Raw genomic sequence first — 23,890 nt, 5'->3', positions numbered from 1 at the left:
ATAATCTTGTGGACTCTATGCCGCGCAGAATGAGGGCAGATGTTGACGCAGGTGGTTTGTGGACGAGATGCTAGTCCCCACCACAGCCTTGTTTTGTTAATATATTAACAAATTGTTTGTTTTTGTTAATTCAATTATTTATTTGTGTTTGATATGCGTCCATTTTTTTAGGATGTGAAACAAGTATTTTTGTTTATACAGACCAGGTCTCACCTATTAATAGCCCACAGGTGATGGGCAATAATATTTTTACAAGGCAGGCATAACGAAGTTTGTTAACAAATGCCATTTCACACTTAAACTAATAAATTAAGTAAAAGTTAAAATAAAAAAAAAATAATTGTACCATACCAGGAGGCGAACTCACAACCTCTGGTACGGATGTCAGACTTCTTACCACTGGGCCACACACTGCTCGCACGGTTTATTACATTATAGACGGATGACTTTCAATGAAGAGACACCACAGCAATGCCTTGCACTGGGTTACGTTTACACGAGTGAACCGCGCGATAGAACTTAGCATCTCTATCGACCAAGAGTCGACCCATTCTTTTTGCCGGTAAGTGTACATACATGTTCAGTGTTAAATACAGTTCATCTATGACAACATTTTTGACGCTAATTTTGAGTTTTCTTGCAAAAATCTTCGTTTACGCGATAAACACGAAAAACAGCAAATGATAACTATTTTCCAAGGAAATACTTGGGACAATATTTAAACCTTTTGGCTTTACCCTACATAGGCACCTTGAAACGCGCTGTAGGCCTGGGTGGCGCAGACCCAAGTTGATGGCATTTAAGTGTCCTTAAACGCAACAGGCTCATGTCAGTAGATTTACTGGCATGTAAAAACTCCTGCGGGACGAAATTTCGGCACACCGGCAACGCTGATATAACCTCGGCAGTTGAGAGCGTTGTTAAATAAAACATAATTTACAATCTTTGAGACGCACTGTCAATGTTTAAACGTACTTTTGTCTGTCAGTTCTATTTTGATTACCACTTGGGAACATTGCTTCCTGCCTGTATGGGCACATAAGAGGGATTTTAACGACACTTTATGTAATGAGTGTTTGTCAAAGCAACTCCGCATATTTAAACATAAAATAGGGAATTTAAAGTTACCATACATCAAACAATGTATCTTCGCTAACCATTTTCATCCTACTTGGTACGTTTAACATTTTCCAAAGTGAAGTGGGTGTGAAGATGGAGAGAAAAATCGAATTAAGTTCGCCTTCTCGCCTGGTGGAATAACGCAGCAATGGGTTTTATTTAAGTTATAATGATATTATTATTTTCTAATTATAATCTAATAGTTAAAGACAAGAGGTCTGCAATGAAATCAGATAATATTGTAACTTGTATATTGCAATTAGGTGATTTCATTCGTTTCCATTTAACAATGAGTTAAAGCAATAATTGTGTTAATTATTTCACTGTATCTTACCGCCATTATCTCCTTCAACTAAATAATTTATCAAGTATTATAATAAGCTTACATTAAATCCGCTGATGATGATGACGATGACAATGATGATGGTGATGACGATGAAGATGGTGATGATGATGATAATAATAATAATAATAATAATAATAATACATACATACAAATACAGTACAGAATATATTTACTGAGTTATAGTCTATATGATTAAAATTATTTTAATATCCAAGCAAATTTGATGGTGAGTTATTAAACCAGTAACACATTTTATTGCAACATTTACTTACTTACAAATGGCTTTTAAGGAACCCGTAGGTTCATTGCTGCCCTCACATAAGCCCGCCATCGGTCCCTATCCAGTGAAAGATTAATCCTGACTCTATCATCATATCCCACCTCCCTCAAATTCATTTGAATATTATCCTCTAATCTACGTCTCGAACTCACCAAAGGTCTTTTTCCCTCTGGTCTTCCAACTAACATTTTATATCCATTTCTGGATTCGCCCATACTTGCTACATGGCCTGCCCATCTCAAACGTCTGGATTTAATGTTCCTAATTATGTCAGGTGGTCCCGCGCCGTGGCGTCGTGGTCTAAGGCATCCTGCTTAGGACTCGCGTTATGGAATGCGCGCTGGTTCGAGCCCTCATGGGGGAAGAAATTTTCTCATGAAATTTCGGCCAGTGTATGGGACCGGTGCCCACCCATCATCGTGATGAACTTGGGGAGCTACAATAGGTAGCGAAATCCGGTTACGCAAACCAGCTATAACGGCTGGGAGGCTCATCGTGCTAACCATACAATACCTCCATTCTGGTTGGATAATCGTCCACCTCTGCTTCAGCATGTGGCCGTGAGACCAGCAGCCTGCTGGTAGATCTTGGCCCTTCATGGGCTGTAGCGCCACAGATTAATTATGTCAGGTGAAGAATACAATGAGTGCAGTTCTGTGTTGTGTAACTTCCTTCATTCTCCTGTAACTTCATCCCTCTTAGCCCCAAATATTTTCCTAAGCACTTTATTCTCACCCTTAATCTCTGTTCCTCTCTCAAAGTGAGAGTCCAAGTTTCACAACCATACAGAACAACCGGTAATATAACTGTTTTATAAATTCTAACTTCCACATTTTTTGACAACAGACTAGATGACAAAAGCTCCTCAACCGAATAATAACAGGCATTTCTAATATTTATTCTGCGTTTAATTTCCTCCCGAGTGTCATTCATATTTTAAGAGTGCACTGCAAGAATGATGGATGTCATTGTCTTGTCGAAAATGAACCAAGACTGTCAATGCATAGCTTAAGACATATAGAATGAACATAGAGCGTTATATGGCATTAACACTGATAGTCATTGTCCAGTAATGATAGGAAAATCTCAGTTAAGCTTTGAGCGCTAAGCATTTCAAACTTTCAATTGCTTCTCCTGCAAAATGTATTTCAAATGACATCCATCATTCTTGCAGTGGACTCTTCATTTGTTACTGTTGCTCCAAGATATTTGAATTTTTCCACCTCTTCGAAGGTTAAATGTCCAATTTTTATATTTCCATTTCGTACAATATTCTGGTCACGAGACATAATCATATACTTTGTCTTTTCGGAATTTACTTTCAAACCTATCGCTTTACTTGCTTTAAGTAAAATTTCCGTGTTTTCCCTAATCATTTGTGGATTATCTCCTAACATATTCATGTCATCCGCATAGACAAGCACCTGATGTAACCCGTTCAATTCCAAACCCTGTCTGTTATCCTGAACTTTTCTAATAGCATATTCTAGAGCAAAGTTAAAAAGTAAAGGTAATAGTGCATCTCCTTGCTTTAGTTCGCATTGAATTGGAAAAGCATCAGATAGAAACTGGCCTATACGACTCTGCTGTAAGTTTCTTTGAGACACATTTTAATTAATCGAACTAGTTTCTTGGGAATACTAAATTCAATAAGAATGTTATATAAAACTTCTCTCTTAACGGACATTGCAACATTATGGCGAAAATTTGATAATTTATTCAAAACCAGGAAGCGAATTGTCAAAAATGATACGCGAAATTTTAAGAAAATTATCACCATAGAACACGGCTTTGTATATAATTGATATTTCACAAATTGTTAAAGTAGCTGTACGAATTTTAAATCATCTGATATCGGCTCTTTATTTACGAAAATCGGCACGCAAATGTTAAATAGACCTATATTCGGTAATGCTTCAGTGGTTCACTCAGACGTAACAAATAGGCTAAAAGCGATAGATGCTAATCCCTGAAAAGTTAGGTGCTGTCCGCTACCCGTCGCTTGCCAGCCCTTTGTAGCTAAAGGTTCTTGGAACCTAGAAAATTCGCAACGAGAAGTGTCGATTCATTTCTGTTTATAATAATTAATTTCCCTTAGGAAATAGTACTTTATTCAAAATCTAACTTCATATTCTCATTAATCAGCTTTTTTTTTATTTTATTGTGTTATTTTACAACGCTGTATCAACATCTCAGGTTATTTAGCGTCTGAATGAAATGAAGGTAATAATGCCGGTGAATTGAGTCCGGGGTCCAGCACCGAAAGTTACCCAGCATTTGCTCGTATTGGGTTGAGGGAACACCCCGGAAAAAACGTCAACCAGGTAACTTGCCCCGACCGGAATTCGAACCCGGGCCGCCTGGTTTCGCGGCCAGACGTGCTGACCGTTACTCCACAGGTGTGGACATCAGCTTCTTCTAGAGGAAACCCGGGCAAAGCGGATAACCTAAGAACAAACAATGCCACAGGCTATATTTTGGTGCTCCCGAAATAAAATCTTCATGACATTGGTTGTGACACATGTTGTCCACATATATAAAAAACAGCAATTCGTTTCTCGTACCTACGGACAGTGATATTATTTGGGAAAGAAAATATAGTTAATTATTCGCTTTGCCAGGGTACACGGGCAAAGCGAATAATTAACCCGGGCAAAGTGAATATCCCTATAATATTTTTACATTTCTATTTAATTTTTATTCACTCATAATAAAATTAAATCAACACATAAACACGATGTTAATGAGTTATATTAGATGATAGGATATGTTATTTACAGCCCATTACAGCACGTTAGATTAGTACAAAATACAAATTTGAACAAGTCGACGTTTCACTAGCACTGAAGACTTGGATTTCTTCTGCTTTTCTTCCTGCCCATAAGTTACTTCTCTTTCAACGTATTTAATCGGTAAAGATATAAGAACTTCAGAGCGCTGACATTTTCTTCGTTGAACTCGTATCTTTCGAGCATCCACTTCTGGCACTGGTCCAAATCAAAAGAACTGACTTGGATTCTCTTGCTGACGATGTTGAGGGTTGAGCCGTGCCCACTACCACGGCCGTTCACCTAGTACGTCACTTCATCCGTCAGAGCGCTCTCAGACGTCACAGTATAGATAGCGCTATCAATCCTTTCATTTGTTCTTTCCAAATAATCCTATTGGCCGGTTCATTATGTCTCACGAGGATAGAGGGGGAGAGAGTTTACCTGTTTTTAACGGAGATACACGGAACGTCTCTTGAGTTCCGGTACGCGGCAGATATAAACAACATCACTCGGGCTTTGTACGTGCTGGAGATAGATCAGTGGAGTAGTTAAATTGCGTCGTGTGTGTTTGGGATTGTAGTGGATCGTAGTTTGAAACATCGCTTGCTAGTGATACGTCTTGGGGGCAAGTTATAGTATTTGCATCGAGTAACATACTTGTGAGATATATGTGTTTGAGGTAAATTGTATTGGGGATTATGTAATGAGATATGATTTGAAACGTGAGTTCATATTCCGAGACGGTTAGAGTGATAGATCAGCGATTACGGTCTCACATATTGTTTTAGTGTTTTCCCTGCTCCATTTTGATTGTTGGTTTCCTTTGCCGCTATTTTTGTTATTTTTTTGTGCGTCGAGTTTGTTGCTATTTAAATGATCGTTGAGATTGGAATTATCGTCCGTTACTTATTATGTGTATCTGTCTCCATCCCTCTCTCTCTCCGTTGGGTATTCATTTTGTAAAGTGCAGAGATTTGTGTTAGTGCTATTTGCACAGCTTATGTGAGCAATATGTGCAATGGGTAATGTATAGTGATCAGTCATGTAATGCCTTATGCTGGGTAGAGTTTGTCTCTTATTGAGTGTACATGTATTTTTAGTTTGGTTAGTCAGATTGAGTGGTATCTATGGTCGAATGGATCATATATTAAGTTAACGTGCTGGCTGGGTGTTGTGTTCAGATTCATATTCAGATAGTTAATAGTGGTTCATGAACATATGCTTAATAGGTTAGTCACTGATTGTCGAGAGACGGCCATATTAGATTGTTTTATCACTTATAAGTGTGTTGGCCTCAGCCTTGTGATACTTACATGATTTACATATCCTGGGGATATCATTTCAGATTAGTTTGTCCTATTTTCACTCATCTATTTCTTGTTTATTGTTATTTCATTTTTCATTTATGTACATTGTTACTTATTATTGTTAATTATATTTGTTTTACAAATTCACACTCTTCATTTTAAAAGTATTCCACTGCGCACACCCAATTCTTTCAATGTGCCGTCCACCTGGCGAAAGCAGCCAATATAAGAAAGATAGAGAGGAGGAGTGGATGATCGTACCACCGCCCTCACAGGGTTTTGGTGTAACCGGAACTGAAAATCTGAGTGTAATTGATATATTGAATATTCCTTCAATCTCTGAAGATAACGACATCACAGAGGTGGTTGATTCTGAGTTAGCATTAACTGTTTCTTCAGTCGCTGAAGAAGCTGGCACCGCAGAATTTGTTAAATCTGAGCCAGTTGTCGTTTCGCTGATTTCTATCTCAAGTGGGCGATCTGTAAGTTGATCTGGAAAAAAATCTTCATCAACAAACACGTTATGGTTGTATGGCCAGATAGCAGAACCAATGATTGGAAGATTTTATTTCTTCAAGTGCTTTCTTCATGGCTTCTTCAGACCATTTGGCTTGTTCCGTCTTCCTCTTGAAAAATTAAACCATCTGAAAACATATTACGACCTTTTTAAGCAAAAATTAAGATCAGTGTTACTGATTTATAATTTAATTAGTGTGACTTAGTGCCTCCACTATGTAAAATGATCTAACACGCTTTATTACAATAGACAAATACATACAAAAATACAGCTAACGCTTATATAGTCAAATAAAGGTGGCAGGGCAAAGTGGATAAGTTATCCTCTTTGCCCATTCACTTTGCCCGCAGACGCCATTTCGCTTTTCATTTAAGGTTATACAAACATAAACATCAATAATCTTCTTCGTAAGTACGGCACTTTAGAAGTAATCGTATCGCCTATATATTACTAATCACATAACAAAAAGTTTCTGCAGTATTGTGTGTTGTACATTTATTTCTCTTACCTTTAAATATTTTAAGAAAACAGTCAATTTTCTTCAAACACACGCTGACTTCTTCTCTCACTAGCTAGAATGACGACAAGTCAGTTCCAGCAGCAAAATCTAGTTGGAATTCTTCCCCAACATAGCAGAAAGCGCTACCTGTTGGCGTTTCTAAGAAATATGCATTATTCTCTTTGCACGGGTTATTCGTTTTGCCCAGGTCTCCCCTACATAATACATAAAATCACTACTTTTTATTTTATTGAAGCTAAATCGACATTTTGTTTTTTTGATGTCATCAAATAAAGACAGATTTTATCAGGAATGTCAAGTTCAAGTGATGTAGCATATAATTATAGCACATGAGGAATTGACAACGTGGTTGTAGGAACGCATAAACTTGATTGTGTACGATTGTGATAAATATAATTTTACCAGTTCCAGGAAATATTGTACATAATCCAATGCCGTTTTAACGCATGGGCGAACCCGGCGGCCGCAGGGGTGGCCAAAATGATACAAATGTCAAAAACAATAAGTCAAGTCAAGTATTAACATCGCTATGTCCCAACTGGAATACCTCTATATAAACCAGAAACATTAGGCTTAGCAAGTCTGCAAGTTGCATGCTATCTATGGCTCTTCGGCCCGTTTTCGGGCCATGGCCTCCCCAATTCTTTCTATCCATTCTTCTCCATCCCTTGCTGCCACTTTCCAGTTTCGCAATCACAGCAAACTGGTAGTATCTTCTTGAACCATAACTTCCCATCTATTCCGTGGTATTCCAACAGGTCTTTTCCCTCCATATTGCCCCTCTAAAGTTCTCTTTGGTATCCTTCCCTTCTCCATCCTGATTATACAGTATGTCCTGCCCATTGCAGTCTCCTGATCCGTATGAAAGTTGACAAAGCTGTATCGTTGTATAAGGTGTATAATTCATGATTATATCGGATTCTTCATTTTTGTTCCCTTACCACTGGTCCAAATGTCCTCCTTAACACCTTTGTTTCGAAGTTGTCAACTGCATTCTGTGATTCCTTTATGAAAGTTCAATTTTCACTTCCATATATAATTATACTACAAAGTCGCATGCTATTTCTCTCATTTTACAACCATTACAATTGATGTAAATAGGGAGCCATTCAAATAATTCATATTTCAATAATTATTTTTACATTGTTATATTGTACCAAAAATGTCAGATTCTTTCATTAATTTATTATATACAGTGTGTTTCAGGGGCAATGTAAAATATTTCAGGATAATGTAGTTTGAGTTAATCTGCATCGATTTAACCTGATATACACTACCGGTCAAAAGTTTTCGAGCACCTATCACAACTATGGATTTGTGGTTAAAACAGGGATTTCGTTTTGTATATTCTATCATATCATAATGCTAAAGAGAGAAAATGTTTACTTTGTTGGTCTATTTAGTTTTTCCGATGTGTTTGTACATTGAAATAAGTACATAGTTGTTTTCATAGCTGATCGAGAACTTTTGACCGGTGGTGTACTTATGTTTGTAATGTAATGGTTAGGAAGTTATTGATGGGCGAACTTTTAAATGGAATGAAGCATTGTAGTTGTACGGTATTTCTACGTTTTAGAATAGGTATTGTGATATGATACATTATTGAAAATGCTGCATCTTGAGTTTTTCCAATAAGTTTATTTCATAATTAATTACGAACTCAGTAAGAAAATAAAATAATTACACAAGACAGATTACTAAGATTGCCCTTCTTATGGATTCCATGAATTGTTAATTCGTATCAAGTCCCGGTAGCGGTGTCTTTCCGACATCAATGAAACACTTGGTAGCTTACGAGTTTCAGATAACATCCGGTAAACACGGGAAAATACACAGCTAGATGGAATCATTCTATTGGGAAAAACGTATTCAACAGAGACCTTCAGCCTGTTACACAGGCTGTCCGCGTTCAGACCTGTATTATGCTAGTTCGCCACATAATATCGAAATTGATGAGGATTTTTCCGACATTGTTTATAACTAATGAATCTGGAGAACGTTCATTTTCCAAGCTAACAATAAAAGATTAATTAAGAAGTCACATGGTACAACAGACTTAAATAATTTAATAATCGTATACTTAATTAAACTATTACCTTTATAATGATTTTCCAATTCACTGCGGGCTAAAGCAAAGGGATGCACTATCACCTTTACTTTTTAACTTCGTTCTAGAATATGCCATTAGGAAAGTTCAGGATAACAGAGAGGGTTTGGAATTGAACGGGATACATCAGCTTCTTGTCTATGCGGATGATGTGAATATGTTAGGACAAAATCCACAAACGGTTAGGGAAAACACGGAAATTTTACTTCAAGCAAGTAAGGCGATAGGTTTGGAAGTAAATCCCGAAAAGACTAAGTATATGCTTATGTCTTGTGATCAGAATATTCTACGAAATGGAAATATAAAAATTGGAGATTTATCCTTCGAAGAGGTGGAAAAATTCAAATATCTTGGAACAAGAGTAACAAATGTAAATGACGCTCGGGAGGAAAATAAACGCAGAATAAATAGGGGAAATGCCTTTTATTATTATTATGTTGAGAAGCTTTTGTCGTCTAGTCTGCTGTCAAAAAATCTGAAAGTTAGAATTTATAAATCAGTTATATTACCGGTTGTTCTGTATGGTTGTGAAACTTGGACTCTGACTTTGAGAGAGGAACAGAGATTAAGGGTGCTTGAGAATAAGGTTCTTAGGAAAATATTTGGGGCTAAGAGGGATGAAGTTACAGGAGAATGGAGAAAGTTACACAAGGCAGAACTGCACGCATTCATCTGACATAATTATAAACATTAAATCCAGACGTTTGAGATGGGCAGGACATATAGCACGTATGGGCGAATCCAGAAATGTATATAGAGTGTTAGTTGGGAGGCCGGAGAGGAAAAGAATTTTGGGAAGGCCGAGACGTAGATGGGAAGATAATATTAAAATGGATTTGAGGGAGGGGTATGATGATGGAGACTGGATTAATTTTGCACAGGATAGGGACCGATAGCGGGCTTATGTGAGGGCGGCAACGAATCTCTGTGTTCCTTAAAAGTCATTTGTAAGTGAGTAAGTATTATCCTTATATCTGAATGTATTAAAACTGAGAAGTATTGATATCGTATTCAGTTAACATTTTTATATTCAATTACTTTATATTAGCATTAGCACTGCATTACACAACAATTTCAAATTATATGAACCTCAACCACTTTTAAATATTTGGTTTAATATTACCAATTAAAATTATTCTCAAAACCTAAAAGGTCTACAAGATAAACGTATATTTAACTAAATCATTGCTTGATTTTTTTTTTGTTATTATTATTTTCAATGCTATAAACTGAAACAGAAACATGTAGGTAGCCTGTAATTTAACAAAGCTCGATTTTTCACACTTTAAGTTTCACTCAGTGCAATGAATAATAGAATATTTCATTTCATATAATCTTCGTCTGTTGACATTACGATTATCCGTTTCACAATAGCGTTTCTCGTTAAATAATTGATTGAACTTTTTAATCCATCTTCATTTTTATATGTACACTTTTAACACTTATATATCACAGGTTAAATTTCCAACTTCTTTACTGTGTTACTATTCAGGATTTACCTTGGCTTCATTAGTTTCGAAGTCTTGTTCTTCATTGTCCAAAGCCTAGTGGAGATCCCGCGCTATCTTTGGGTTTTCTGTTGTGGTTGGGTGTGTTCATGATTGTGTCGAAAAAATGTGTGTTTTGAACACAGTCATGAACACATCCATGTAATCCTCATCTTCAAAATGACGACATTCTGAAGCTACCACGTAACGCCAAACAACATTCGTGATTATTATCCTACAAACAGATATTCGATATTGTAGGTTCATGCGTATAATTTATACATTAAATGCGTATTGATTATTCAAATACAAATCATAACATTTATTCGTTATATGTATATCTCGGAACACTGGACTCCCAATAATCCTAATGCACCATTCCATTATTTGCCTACAGTACTCTCATAGTCCATACTACGTATGTTTACTGGGGTAGTGCTTTTTATGTCAAACTAAAAAAAAAACTGTGGCAATCGTTGGCATAACAATCATTTTACGTGACTGCCAACATTTTGACACAGAAACAGTTCTTTCCGTTCAGGATCGAAATATTTAATTGCTGAGATACCCAAGTCTGTAGCCCTGGACAGAAGAATGTATCGAAAAAATTAAATTTTAATTTAAAAAACATGGAGTGCGGAAAAGTTGTCATTATATCTAACAATTATGCACAAAAAATAGAGTTCTATATTAAATTTTGACCGAGGCGCAAAACCTTCCAACTTTTATACAACTCACCAAAAATTTGAAAAAATTACATTCTGTAATACTGAATATTAAGAACGTTCCGATGTTATAAATGTTTATATACATGACTGAATAGACACTTCCAAACTGGCAATGCAATATAGGCGTGCGTACTGTGTAGAGGGAGGGAGCGGGTGAAGAAAGGTGTGGTTATCGTTTCTCCTTTCTGTCACAGAATCCCTGTTTTCTGTTCGTCAGTTTCTCTCAAGCCTTTCCTTGTAGTGCATTGTATGTGTGTTTTGAATGTTGCGTATTATTTTTAATGGCGAAATCTACACCAGTAAAAACAAGAAAGAAGACATCTTTCAGGGCGTGGAATATTTTTTGTACCCCAAAAGAATTCGATAACAGAACACTCCCGACCTAGCGAGATATAATAGAATTAAAAGGTGAAGGAAGTAAAGAACCTGCAGTAATGCAGAAAAAATTGTAAATGAAGTAGTGAGTTCATCGAAACACGCTTCGATCCCTGTCGTTTCCACGAGAATAATAACAGATATGATATTAAATTGTTTATTAAAGTTAAGAATTTATCAAAACAGGAAAAAAGCAGAAAATTAATTAATCTAAACTGGACTGTTTGAGACGTAACAGGCTAAGATTATTTGATATTGCAGCATCCAAATGCCTTGCCTTTGCGAACTGCAAATATGAAAAGTCGCGAAATATACCATAAAAAGAAAGACATTTCCTGGTCGATCAACAGACATGTAGAAAAAGGCAATTGGAAGTCAGGACAATGTAGTAATAAAAAAAGTGCAAAAACAAGAGGAAGGAAGATCCATGAAACGTAAACAAAAAGAAGAGCTGCCATGTATTTCTCCAGAGTGTGCCATACAACATAGCAGCTTATCAGAAGAAAGTAATTATTAGAATTCGGATTTCACTTGGAAATATCCTCTGGAACCCGTGTTTTAGAAGCACGAAGAATTTTGGCAAGGAAAAGTAATTGAAAGACTGTCCGCAAGTTTCTAGTGCCAGAATGAAATTTCATGGATAAGGAATATAATGGACTTCATTGACTGGAAGAAGTGCAGTGTCATGGAGCCATCAGTGATAGCTCATATAAAAACTAAGGAGCTTCTGAAAATACTGAGTGACGTAAATTTACAACAAATTGATGTTTCTTGTTTACTTTGCTACACACAGGCCGTTGAAAGACTAGTAAAAGTGGTCAACAATGCTTCTTCTGTATGTGGCTATGATGCAAGAGATGCATACATTCGTTCCAAGCTTCGTTGAAAGAAAGAATTACCTAGATATGAAAAGAAAAGTGAGTACTTTTTCCATCTAGACTGGAGTAACACTGATAACAGAAAACAAGATAATGAATGGGTGGGTGAGCGGGCAGAACTCGATAGCAGCCACCTCCCCATGATGAGTTCCGGGTTGTTACAGCCTGAAAATATTGTTAAGAGTTCTGTTCAGTTAAGTAGTATTAAAAATTTTAGAGTAAGAGAAAATATAAAAAAATAAAATGAATATTACAGTTTGTAGCAAGCAAAGAGCTGCTAAATTATTTAAATATATATTCAGATAAAATTCTTAAATTTTAAAGCTAATGCGTTCCGGCTAGAAATCACGACGCGCTAACCGTTATTCCATAGGTGTGGACTAGATATATAAATAATTTTGGCATAATAAATAAATAAAAGTAATATGTCACTAAATAGTAAAAATTGCTTTAAACAATGAAAATACACAAAAATTTACTGGGGTGTTTTAACTACCCCGCTTGGTATAAGGAAGGTGCTGAAAAGCTTGGGACCGTGAGGGTTAATAATATTTAAAATTTGAAAGTATATTTTCTCCTTAAACTATTTAATAGTAAACTTTTAAATTGGCGCATAGATTCGGGACGATTATATCACTTGGATAGGCGGAAAGTGTTGTAAAATTTGATGTTGTGGACTGTCCTCTTGAAGAAATTTCCTGGAAGGAAATTTATCTTTGGCGTAAGACGTATTTTCCTCTAATCCGTCAATGACTGTAATTTGTCGAAAAGTCTGACTGAGTGCATAATTAATTACACGCTTACGATTGTGTGTCCGTTTATGTTTCCAGATCCACAGTCTATTAAAAAGTAATGGATGTAATATACTGTCAGGCAGAGGACCGCCCCTCCTCAAGGTCGCTGACTCGCGAGCGAGTCCAGCAGAGTGGGCTGGTGTTGCTGCTCTCTTGAATCGTGTCGTCTGCAGACCGCGCCAGGTGATCTGTACGTGTAGACGCATCCGTGATTTTCACAGCCAATATTTCGGCGCGAGTGAGTGCACAACAAAGCGACATGATTGGAATTCTGAAACTGATTATCTTCGTCGCCTTGCTTCTGCTCGCACACGTTTCTTGCGGTGCCAGGCAGGTAAGTTGTGTCAAATAAACACGAAATTCCTTACCTTTGTTTCCCTCCTCCTCTTTTACTACTTCGACGTTAAACTTACTGCATTTAAGGTCAAAGAAAGGTATGCATAGGTCTGAGTATTTTAGCATTAAGATAACGCAAAAAAAAAAAAAAAAAAAAAATGAATTTGTGACTGTATCCGATGTGTTTATTCTAGGCAAAGATTTGACAAGCTATCACGCTGAAATTATCGCATGTGTAATTTCTTAATCATAAGAAAAATATAGGATATATCTTTCTTATGATTAAAAGATAGAGAATACAAAATCCATAATTTATGCACTCATTATACTTGTATAAATTAAGTATATCAGTACGCAATCGGCAAGAAATCAGTCAATATACCATTTAATACATCAATTCCAGTAATTAAATGGAAGGAATCAATATATTTATTATTTCGATACATAAATTACCATACTTACTCGGAAAGATAATAGCAAATTTATTATTTAATACATAAATTTCTAGTATGTAATCGCCAATGAATTCATTGTGTAATACATAAATTGCTTAATCGGCAAGGAATCAGTAAATTTATATTTAATACATAATTATATTCCAGTACGCAATCGGCAATCAAGAAATGTACTACCGATACTTCATATAAAAATTCCTGTATGTAATTAGTAAGGAATCAGTAAATTTATTATTTAATACAGAAATGGAAACGTAATCGGCAAGGAATTAGTAAATTTATCATTTAATATATAAATTCCATTAACATATTGCATATATATTTGATACAGCTTCATATACTTGGTATGCAGTACTACTATAAGTAGTAACATGAGCTGTTACCAGGAAGTCAAAAGGAGTGTAGCAATGACAAAGGAAGAAGTTAGTGAAGTGCTTTGTGTGGAGTGTGGCATTGTATGGGGCAGAAACATATATGCCTACATTACAACAAAGTGAAGAGAAACCAATAGAAGCAATTGAAAGATGGGTATGGAGAAAAATGGAGTGTGTGAAATGAAGAGAAAAAAATATGAAATGAAGCTGTATTAGAAAGAGTGGATAAGGAAAGAATAATGCTGAAACTGATCAGCGGGAGAAAAATAAATTGTATGGGTCACTGGCTAAGAAGAAACTGTCTACTTAAAGAGGCACTGGAAGGAATGGTGAATGGGAGAAAAGTTCGGGGCAGAAAGAGATATCAAATGATAGGTAACATTAAGATATAGCCTATAGATTTTATGAGGAGACTAAGAGGAAGGAGGAAAATAGGGAAGTTTGGGGAATGCTGGGTTTGCAGTGAAAGACCTGTCCTTGGGCAGAAAACTATGAAAAAACATTTTTCCCTCTCCCATTGCGATAATAGGAAATTTGTGAAGAAACATATGCATTTCTTGTCTCTTGTCATTCAATTTTGAGAAAATGATCGCGCAAAACAATAATCTGTATTGGAACGCATATCGTTCTCTCAGCAATACCATACTCAACTGATCGCCATGAACTCGCCAACTTTTTTTTCGCACCGAAGTGATAGAACAGTGTTCATATGATGTTGATTCGCACGTGCAGTATTTGTGACGTGTAATATAGTAGACGTCTGTTTTATTTATTTATTTATTTATTTATTTATTTATTTATTTATTTATTTATTTATTTATTTATTTATTTATTTATTTGTTTATTTATTTATTCATTTATTTATTTAACATTTACGTACTTTATTTAATACTTATTTAATATGTATTTATTTTGAATTTATTTATTTATATTATTTATTTTATTTATACTTATTTATTTTATTTTTATTTATGTATTCATTTATTTGTTAATTGATCTATTTAAGGAGTTCTTCACTACAGAGATGACATAATAAAAACTCTTAAGTCCTTGCGCGATATTTCACTGAAAATAAACCACTTCCATCGAAAAATTCTTTATGTAGGCCTAGGCCTATTTTGTCATACAGTGTTCATCAACAAATGTAAAATAATTGGTTTAGTGAGTAAATTAATTCATAAGAAATTATTTGTAGTGTCTCTTACGAAATGTTGAATGATTGGTATTAATGTTGTAATTAACGTAGCAGTGTTTTCATTATTTTTAATCGATTACACTGTACAACGTGAAATTTGTCCTTTTTGTAAAAAGCATGTGTATTCGATGTAGTTTTTGGTCGCAAAAACGAATCTGCAGTTAGTTTTCTTCAAAATAAAAATATATTTAATGTTAGTGAAATGTTGCACTACTTTCACCTTATGGGATGCAACATGTCACTGAAAGTACACTTTCTTGACAGTCACCTGGACTTCTTTCCAAAAAAAAACCTTGGTGCTGTAAGCGATGAACACGGGGAGAGGTTTCATCAATAAATATCTACCTTCGAAAAGTGTTTCAGTGGAAGGTGGAATGCAAATATGCTGGTTGAATATTGCTGGTCACTCATCAGAGAGATTGCAGAAGCTGTCTACAAACTTAAAATATAAAAAAAGACATTTTAATTTGTGAATTTTGGCCAAACAAGGGTTGCTTTATGTGCTAGTATAACATATTTGTGTAAATAAGTGAAGTGCATGTACCATAAAAATGGTATGTGTTAGAAAATTTTGATTTTCAGAAATGAACTCAGCACCTCTGATTTAGTTAAAATTACATAGTTTCATCTAAGGACAGAAACAAAGTTTAAATTTGTTGCCCAGTGTTATCTGCGATGTAATAATCATGTCATTTGGCGAGAGTATGAACAAAACCCAAATAAAGTGGTAGAGTTCCTGTTAGGTGAAGGCCGAAAAATTAGGTTCTCTTGATATAAGCCTTTTAATTCCCAAATTTTAACTACAAGAAATGTATTGGACACCTAGTGGCACAACGCTTCTATAATGACGATACGATATCAGTTCCTTATCATACACTTCTTTCAACGGAATTGTTATGAATGTAAGATAAGTCACATAGTTCTGTCAGGCCCGTGTCATGTAGGCTTATGAGACGCTCAGTGCACAAATGGCCCAACTCACAAAATTATATTTCCACTTTACCTCCTTGTAACAGTGCGTGAAATGCGATACACAAACGAAACGTGCTGAAATCTCGTGGAAAAACTGGGAATGATGATTAGGCCGATTTACACTTTGAAGGGAACAATATGAGGAGCTCTTTAAAGCAAAAAACTCAATGTGCAAATTTTGTGGATTGGGCCGTTTGTGTGCTGAGCGCCTTATATTATCCACAATTCCACTGGAATTCTAAGTGCAAATGTTCGTTTCAATTGGTGACAAATTGTTATACCATAAGCAACTGTCTCCTGTGAAAGAGATAACATTTATATGACTCATACATAATTTGCTGAAGATACTGTATATACAGAGTGAATCGAAAGTCTGGAACCATATAAATATCTTCCATAAGCTTGATTTTCGATTACTACAGGTGTTACCAGTATTTCTAAGACCAAATGCTCTACCAATGGCACATTCGATTCTAGCCCTCAGCTATCTCAAAAGCCGCCATTTTGGATGCAACTTTGAAATTTTAAATGGAAAGGGAGTCATGAAGGTACTCAAAATCATGTGAACTTTTCTGAAAAAATCAATGGTGCAATCCGTTTTGAGATATCTCTAATCGTTCTCAAGTTGTTTAAAGATAACTGTCATAATGACACAAACATTAGTTACTGTATCTACAGATATTTTATAACATGGTACAGTACTAAGGAAGCTTTAGAAAAGGTATTTTTATGCAATTCTGGTAATTAACTTTTCCTACTTTACTGTTTGGTTAACCTGTGACAGTTTCAATGCATTGTTGTATTATTTGAAGCTTTTCTATAACAAATTTCTTGATTTTCGTGATGGCATTATCGAAAGAGAGAAGAATTAATATCATTCTTCATTCTGGTGGGTTAAGCCTCAGAAATGTTGCAGCAGACTGGACGAACTGTTCCCTGGACTTTGGATTAATCGGCGTGGACCAGTAGAATAGCCGACCAGGTCTCCAGATTTAACACCCCTTGATTTTTTCTTTTGAGGTTACATAAAGAGTTTGGTATATGAAGAAAAATTTTTTGCAGAAAATTTGTTTTAGGGAATATTTAAAGTACTTTACTTTGGCAAAGCAATGATATTTTTTAATATTACCACATTTTTTTAAATTTATTAAAAAACCATTTGAAGTTTTAAAATGCTATCTGCAGGCTTTGTTACATACAATGTAGAGAAAATGTGTACAACATTTTAGAACCATATCTTTAATAGATCATGAGAAAATGTTCCTTATTTTTTATGATATCAGGTTAGGTTAGGTGGGTTCGTAAATAGGCTTCCTGATATGGCAAGTTAAATGTTATGTTTTTTAACGACTCTCGCAACTGTCGAGGTTATATCAGCGTCGCCGGTGTGCCGGAATTTTGTCCCGCAGGAGTTCTTTTACATACCAGTAAATCTACTGACATGAGCCTGTCGCATTTAAGCACACTTAAATGCCATCGACGTGGCCCGGGATCGAACCCGCAACCTCGGGCATAGAAGGCCAGCGCTATACCAACTGCGCCAACGAGGCCGACGATATAGTAAAGTATTGTAATTAAGTATCATAATAGAGTCAGTCATTATAAATACCTGTACCAAATTTCAGATGGATAGCTGAAAAATTGTGGGATTAATTACATATAACAGTGTATTTGGGACTACGTCTTCTCTTAAAGCTAATAATTTGCCATTGTTATCCTCCTACACAAGTAAAATCTTTTGGCATATCTTTTGGTTGGATTGCCTATCGTTCAGGCGTTTGTGACTAGCAGGCTGGCAGTTTTGTTATGTGCACAGGAAGGTGGTGACAACTAAACAAACAGGAAATAAGAAACTATCTCTCCTATTAGTTTCTGTGTGAATGCCAGTCTGCTAGTCACAAAAACCTCAACGATAGGTGACCCAACCAACAGAATAGCCAAAGGTTGTAGTTGTGCAGTAGGTTAATATGGACACATTATTCCATTTAATCGCTTCATTAACTGTTAACGGTACGTTTCCGGACACATATGTTATGAAAAACTGTGCTTGCTAAATCCTCTATCATCACTTACGCGAAAACACTATATATTTCCTTAATCCGAACACCAGAAACTATGGATCGATCTACTGATACAAATATGTTTAAACGTAAAGTAGGTGTGTTTTATGGAACTAGGAAAGCCTGATGCACTTTCGAATCATTTTACCGATCATTATCAAATCATCTCTACAAATGAAGAGTCCACTGCAATAATGATGGATGTCACTTTTTTGTCGAAAATGAACCAAGACTGTCAATGCATAGCTTAAGACATATAGAATGTACATACAGAGTTACATTGCATTAACACTGATAGTCATTGTCCAGTAATGATCGGAAAATCACAGTTAAGCTTTGAGCGCTAAGCATTTCAAACTATCAATTGCTTCTCCTGCAAAATGTATTCCAAATGACAACCATCATTCTTGCAGTGGACTCTTCAAATGTCAAATATTTAAGAATTTTCATGCGTAATATTTCGTAATTTATCTACAGTGATCTCAGTAGAGGTTTTGATGTATCTAAAAAAAATCAAAACTCGAGTGGAATTTAATTGACTATTACACGATTAGAAGAAAGTGTATAAAGATTAGAAGAAAGAAAGTACCTGTGCTCTAATACAATAAAATATTAATTGACTTACTAAAATACTAAACTGTCTTGAAAATGTATGAATGTACCATCTAATCACTACAAATATTCCGCTAGATGAAGTAGTGTGTTATGGTGAGCTGTTCTCTTGTTACCAATTGTGCCAACTATACTATCTTCATTGAACTCTATGGACGATTAATAATCAAGAAAGCTTTGTTGATTCAGTTTCATTTTTATTAAAACAGTTGCATTCCCCTTCAATTATATATATATATATATATATATATATATATATATATATATATATATACAGTAGCGTGCAAATTAATCCGAACACGACAATTTTTACATTTTCTGTCATTGTTGGCCTCACAGCTGCTCATACCGCTTTAATTGACATCTGTAGTACGTGTAATTCCATTGTTGAAGGTCTGTCGTTATTATTTTTTTTATAATATGTGACATTTTGCCTGTAGTTTTATACTTATAAGCATTTCAGTTGTGTTGAAGACTTAATACTGCAATCCTGTGTACATTCTGTCGTCTTCACAAATGGATACAACTCCACGAAAACGGTCCAAAATTATAACATTAGCAGAGCATTCTTCTATGACACAGAGGTAAATTGCTGCAGAATGTCACATCGGTTTGGCTACTGTTAATTCGATCATATAACGATACGGGGAGACTGGATCCATCACACCTCAGAAAAAGGAAACTGTGGCCGGAAAAGGAAGACTTCACCTGCAGATGATCGTTTAATTGTCAGGAAAAGTAAATTAAATCCTAGACTAACTGCTGTCGAATTAACCCGCGAGTTAATGGCTACCACTGGGGCGAATATTCACGTCACAACAGTGCGGTGTAGGCTTTTGGAAGCTGGACGAAGGGCTCGTAAGCCAATTAAGAAGCAACTGCTAACCCCTGTTATGTGCAAAAAACGCTTAATGTGGGCAAAATTACATCAACACTGGACAGTGAATGACTGGAAGAATGTAATTTTTTCCGATGAGTCTCATTTCGAGGTCCACGGCCACCGTGTTTCTTACGTACGGAAAGGATCCGAAAAAGTAACAGCAGCTCATCTCCAACAAGCACCCAAATACCCCCCTAAAGTAATGTTTTGGGGTTGTTTTACATATGAAGGGCCTGGAGCATTAATACCTACCAGGGAATGATGAATTCTGACAAATATATTCACTTATTGGAAACCAGAATCGTACCCCAGCTGCAAAAATCATTTCCGGATGGCAGAGGTGTGTTCCAACAAGACCTGGCACCATGCCATACGTCTCGAAAAACTACAGAATTCTTCAACAAGAAGAATATTCAGGTACTCCCCTGGCCAGGCAACTCACCCGACATCAACCCCATTGAGAACTTGTGGTCAATTTGCAAAAGAAGAATGCAAAAAATGGATTGTTCTACAAAGGAGAAGATTATTTCTGCCCTCATTGGTGTATGGTTTCGCTATGAAGAAATGAAGAATATTTGTGGGAAATTAGTGGAATCCATGCCAAATCGTCTCAGAGCTGTTATTAGGAACAAGGGAGGCCACATAGATTACTGAGGTTTGTCTTAGATCCTTTTTTTTTATCCCGTTTGAATGTTTTGCATAAGTAATTACGTTGTTCGGATTAATTTTTGCACGCTACTGTATATATACATATGTACAGGTGTTTCAAAAATACGGGACATAATTTCAGGTATGTATTTCCCACATGTAGACAATCAAAATAGTTCATTACAACATGTGTCCGGAAATGCTTCATTTCCGAGTTATGGCCTTCACAACATTGAAATTCACCGGAACGTTTTTTTTTTCCGCAGGTCGTTGTCATTACAGAAGATGTTCAAAATGTCCACCTCCTGCTTGAATACAGACCTCACATCGATGTCTCATTGACCTGCGAACACGATCCCAAACTCCAGGAGTATTGCGTATGTCCTCAGAACATGCCACAATTCGATTCCGAAGGGATTCCAAAGCAGGCACCGGAGACGAATAAACCAATGATTTTAAATGGCCCCACAAGTAGAAATCGAGAGGGTTCAGATCAGGTGAGTGTGGAGGCCAAACAATTGGGCCACCTCTACCTATCCATCGATCAGGAAACCTTCGATCCAAGTACCGGCGAGCCGTACGACTGAATTGTGCAGGAGCGCCATCATGCAAGAAGTGAATGTGTTGACGATTGATCAGTGGAGTGTCTTCTAAAATATGAGATATGGTGTTTTCCAGGAAGTTTGTGTACGCCTGCCCCGTAAGACTGTTTACAAGTACATGGGGTCCAACTAATCGATCACCAATGATATCGGCCCACATGTTGAGGGAGAACCGCACCTGGTGATGAGATGGAACAGTTGCACGTGGGTTTTCATACGCCCATACATGCCGATTGTGGAAATTTGTTATGCCATCTCGTGTGAACTGTGCTTCATCTTTAAATAATACTAAGGCAGGAAAGTTCGGATTTACACCACACTGCTGCAAGAACCACTGACAGAACCTAACTCGTGCAGGGTAATCTGCTGGTGACAGGGCCTGTACACGTTGCAAATGATAAGGATACAATTGATACTCTTTCAACAGTCTCCAGACAGTCGTATGAGGAACATTGACTTGCAACGCTACCCTTCGTGTGCTGATAGGAGGAGTCATGTTCACAGCCTCCAGAATCTCCTCCTGTACTTGTGGAGTTGTAGATCTTGGTCGTCCCCTTCCCAAACCAGGAGAGTTAAACTTTCCATACTCGCACAGACGGTAATGGAGACGTACAAATGTCTTCCGATCTGGACATTGTCGCTGTGGGTACCTCTCCTGGTACAAACGACGAGCCAGCGCAGCATTGCCGTCCGCCTTACCGTACATGAAGTGTATCTCTGCCAGCTCTTCATTTGAATACATGTCGCACAGTCTAACGCCTACACAACACTGAATGTAACCTTCGCCTCGGAATGAACTGTCAGAGTACCCTCTTAATGTCTCCTTTGACGGCAACGACCTGCGGAGAGAAAAACGTTCCGGTGAATTTCAATGTTGTGAAGGCCATAACTGGGAAATAAAGCATTTCCGGACACATGTTGTAATGAACTATTTTGATTGTCTACATGTGGGAAATACATACCTGTAATTATGCCCCGTATTTTGAAACACCCTGTTTATATGAAATAATCTCTGATACGTGACTATCCATAGTCTCATACAGCAGAAGCTATGACATAACGTAAGTAATATAAAAAAGATAAATGATAAAAAAAAATTTTAATTAAGGATGATGAAATAAACATGAATCATTGTAAACCTCCTGCTACCAAGGTTTTTCAAAACTTACTACTACCAATGGGATTAGGCCTAATACAATTACCCCCATCAAAATCACATACCGGTCTTTGTTAATCATTTGGAATATTAACAATTTATATATTATTGACTACAGACTTCAAGAAAATGTAAAAATACAAATTAATCATCCTATTTTTGAAAATGCAGGGTGATTCAAAAGTTCCGTTTCCTTTTGTTGAAAACGTACACCAAAATTAATGAGCTGTAGTTATGTTACTGGCGACACTATTAGATAACACCTACAGTAAATTTAAACTTGCTTCTGTTCTATTTCAAGACAAACTCTTGAATGATATTTAGTTTGAACGTAACGGAAAACATATTTATGAGCCAAGAAAGTCACAGTATTATAGAATAAACTGCAAATCATTTTTGTTAATTCTTGAAATTTAAATATTCTAATACCATCTATACAATCATGAAAATCTCAGAACCATTTTTATAATAAAATAAAACCCCAAAAATACTTAAGTTCTAACAACAAATACATACAAATATGAACCTAATATAAATTCTTCTTCTTTGTTGAAATTCAAATATTCGAACACCACCTATACTGCAAGAAGCATTCCGAAAAAAGACTCTACTATTAGATATTTCTAACAAAATCACTTTTAGAAAAACCGTACCATACAGATATAACAAATTTTAAAAAATTGGAAACAAAAGGTCTTGATAATATAAAAAGCAATATAAAATATAATGTTATAATTAACACAAAATAAAATAATTTGGAAGCAGATAAACTTAAAAGTGAAGAAAATGAAGCTACAAGTTGAAATTTGTATCCTGGAATTTTCATGACATAGCTTACCAAGGGGGGGGGGTAACAAGATCACCCTACATGAATAATGTGAATTATATTTTATGCTCGACCATGCCGAAATGTAGTAATTATACACCTGGCAGCAGTCCTTTAATGCATGTCATTAAAGTACACCTACTCATTAAAGTTCAGGTGTTCAGCCACTGACAAGTCAGCTTTGTACCGTTATATCGATTATTCTCGAAATACAATTAGCGAAAAGTCACGGAGGCTGGAAATCCAATACTGTCGCAGAAGGTTATGTTCTGTTACTGTAATAATTAGCGTTAATTGTAAATAATATTCAAATAAGTCCAATTTGTCATCTCGTTTTTCAATTCTAAATCAATTTCCAGGTTATATCAGAATAATCTTCATCTTATTCTCTGTCAAGGTCAATGACATTCGGCCTCGGAAAAAATCAATACTTTCGCGTCTGCGCACATCTCACAATTTAGGTCAGTTCGCACATAACCATAAGAAGACCTAATTTTAAATAATTTCAAGTTAGAAATATGGTCGAGCATAAAAAGTCGTATGAA

At 36.1% G+C, this 23,890-nt stretch overlaps 1 protein-coding gene across 1 annotated transcript in view; it reads left to right on the top strand.

Moving 5' to 3' along the window:
* Window positions 1–13,265: 13,265 nt before the first annotated feature.
* Window positions 13,266–23,890, top strand: part of LOC138707851 (GILT-like protein 1) — a 67,657-nt gene continuing 57,032 nt past the window's right edge. Inside the window, exon 1 of the mRNA XM_069837832.1 lies at window positions 13,266–13,563. Within this exon, the coding sequence (XP_069693933.1) occupies window positions 13,489–13,563 (75 nt within the window). The 5' untranslated portion in view covers window positions 13,266–13,488. The remainder of the gene's footprint in view (window positions 13,564–23,890) is intronic.

This window comes from Periplaneta americana, chromosome 10 (genome assembly GCF_040183065.1).
Source record: "Periplaneta americana isolate PAMFEO1 chromosome 10, P.americana_PAMFEO1_priV1, whole genome shotgun sequence".
NCBI lineage: Eukaryota > Metazoa > Arthropoda > Insecta > Blattodea > Blattidae > Periplaneta > Periplaneta americana.
Note: the sequence above shows the minus strand (reverse complement) of the source record. Positions and strands in the feature narration are given on the sequence as shown.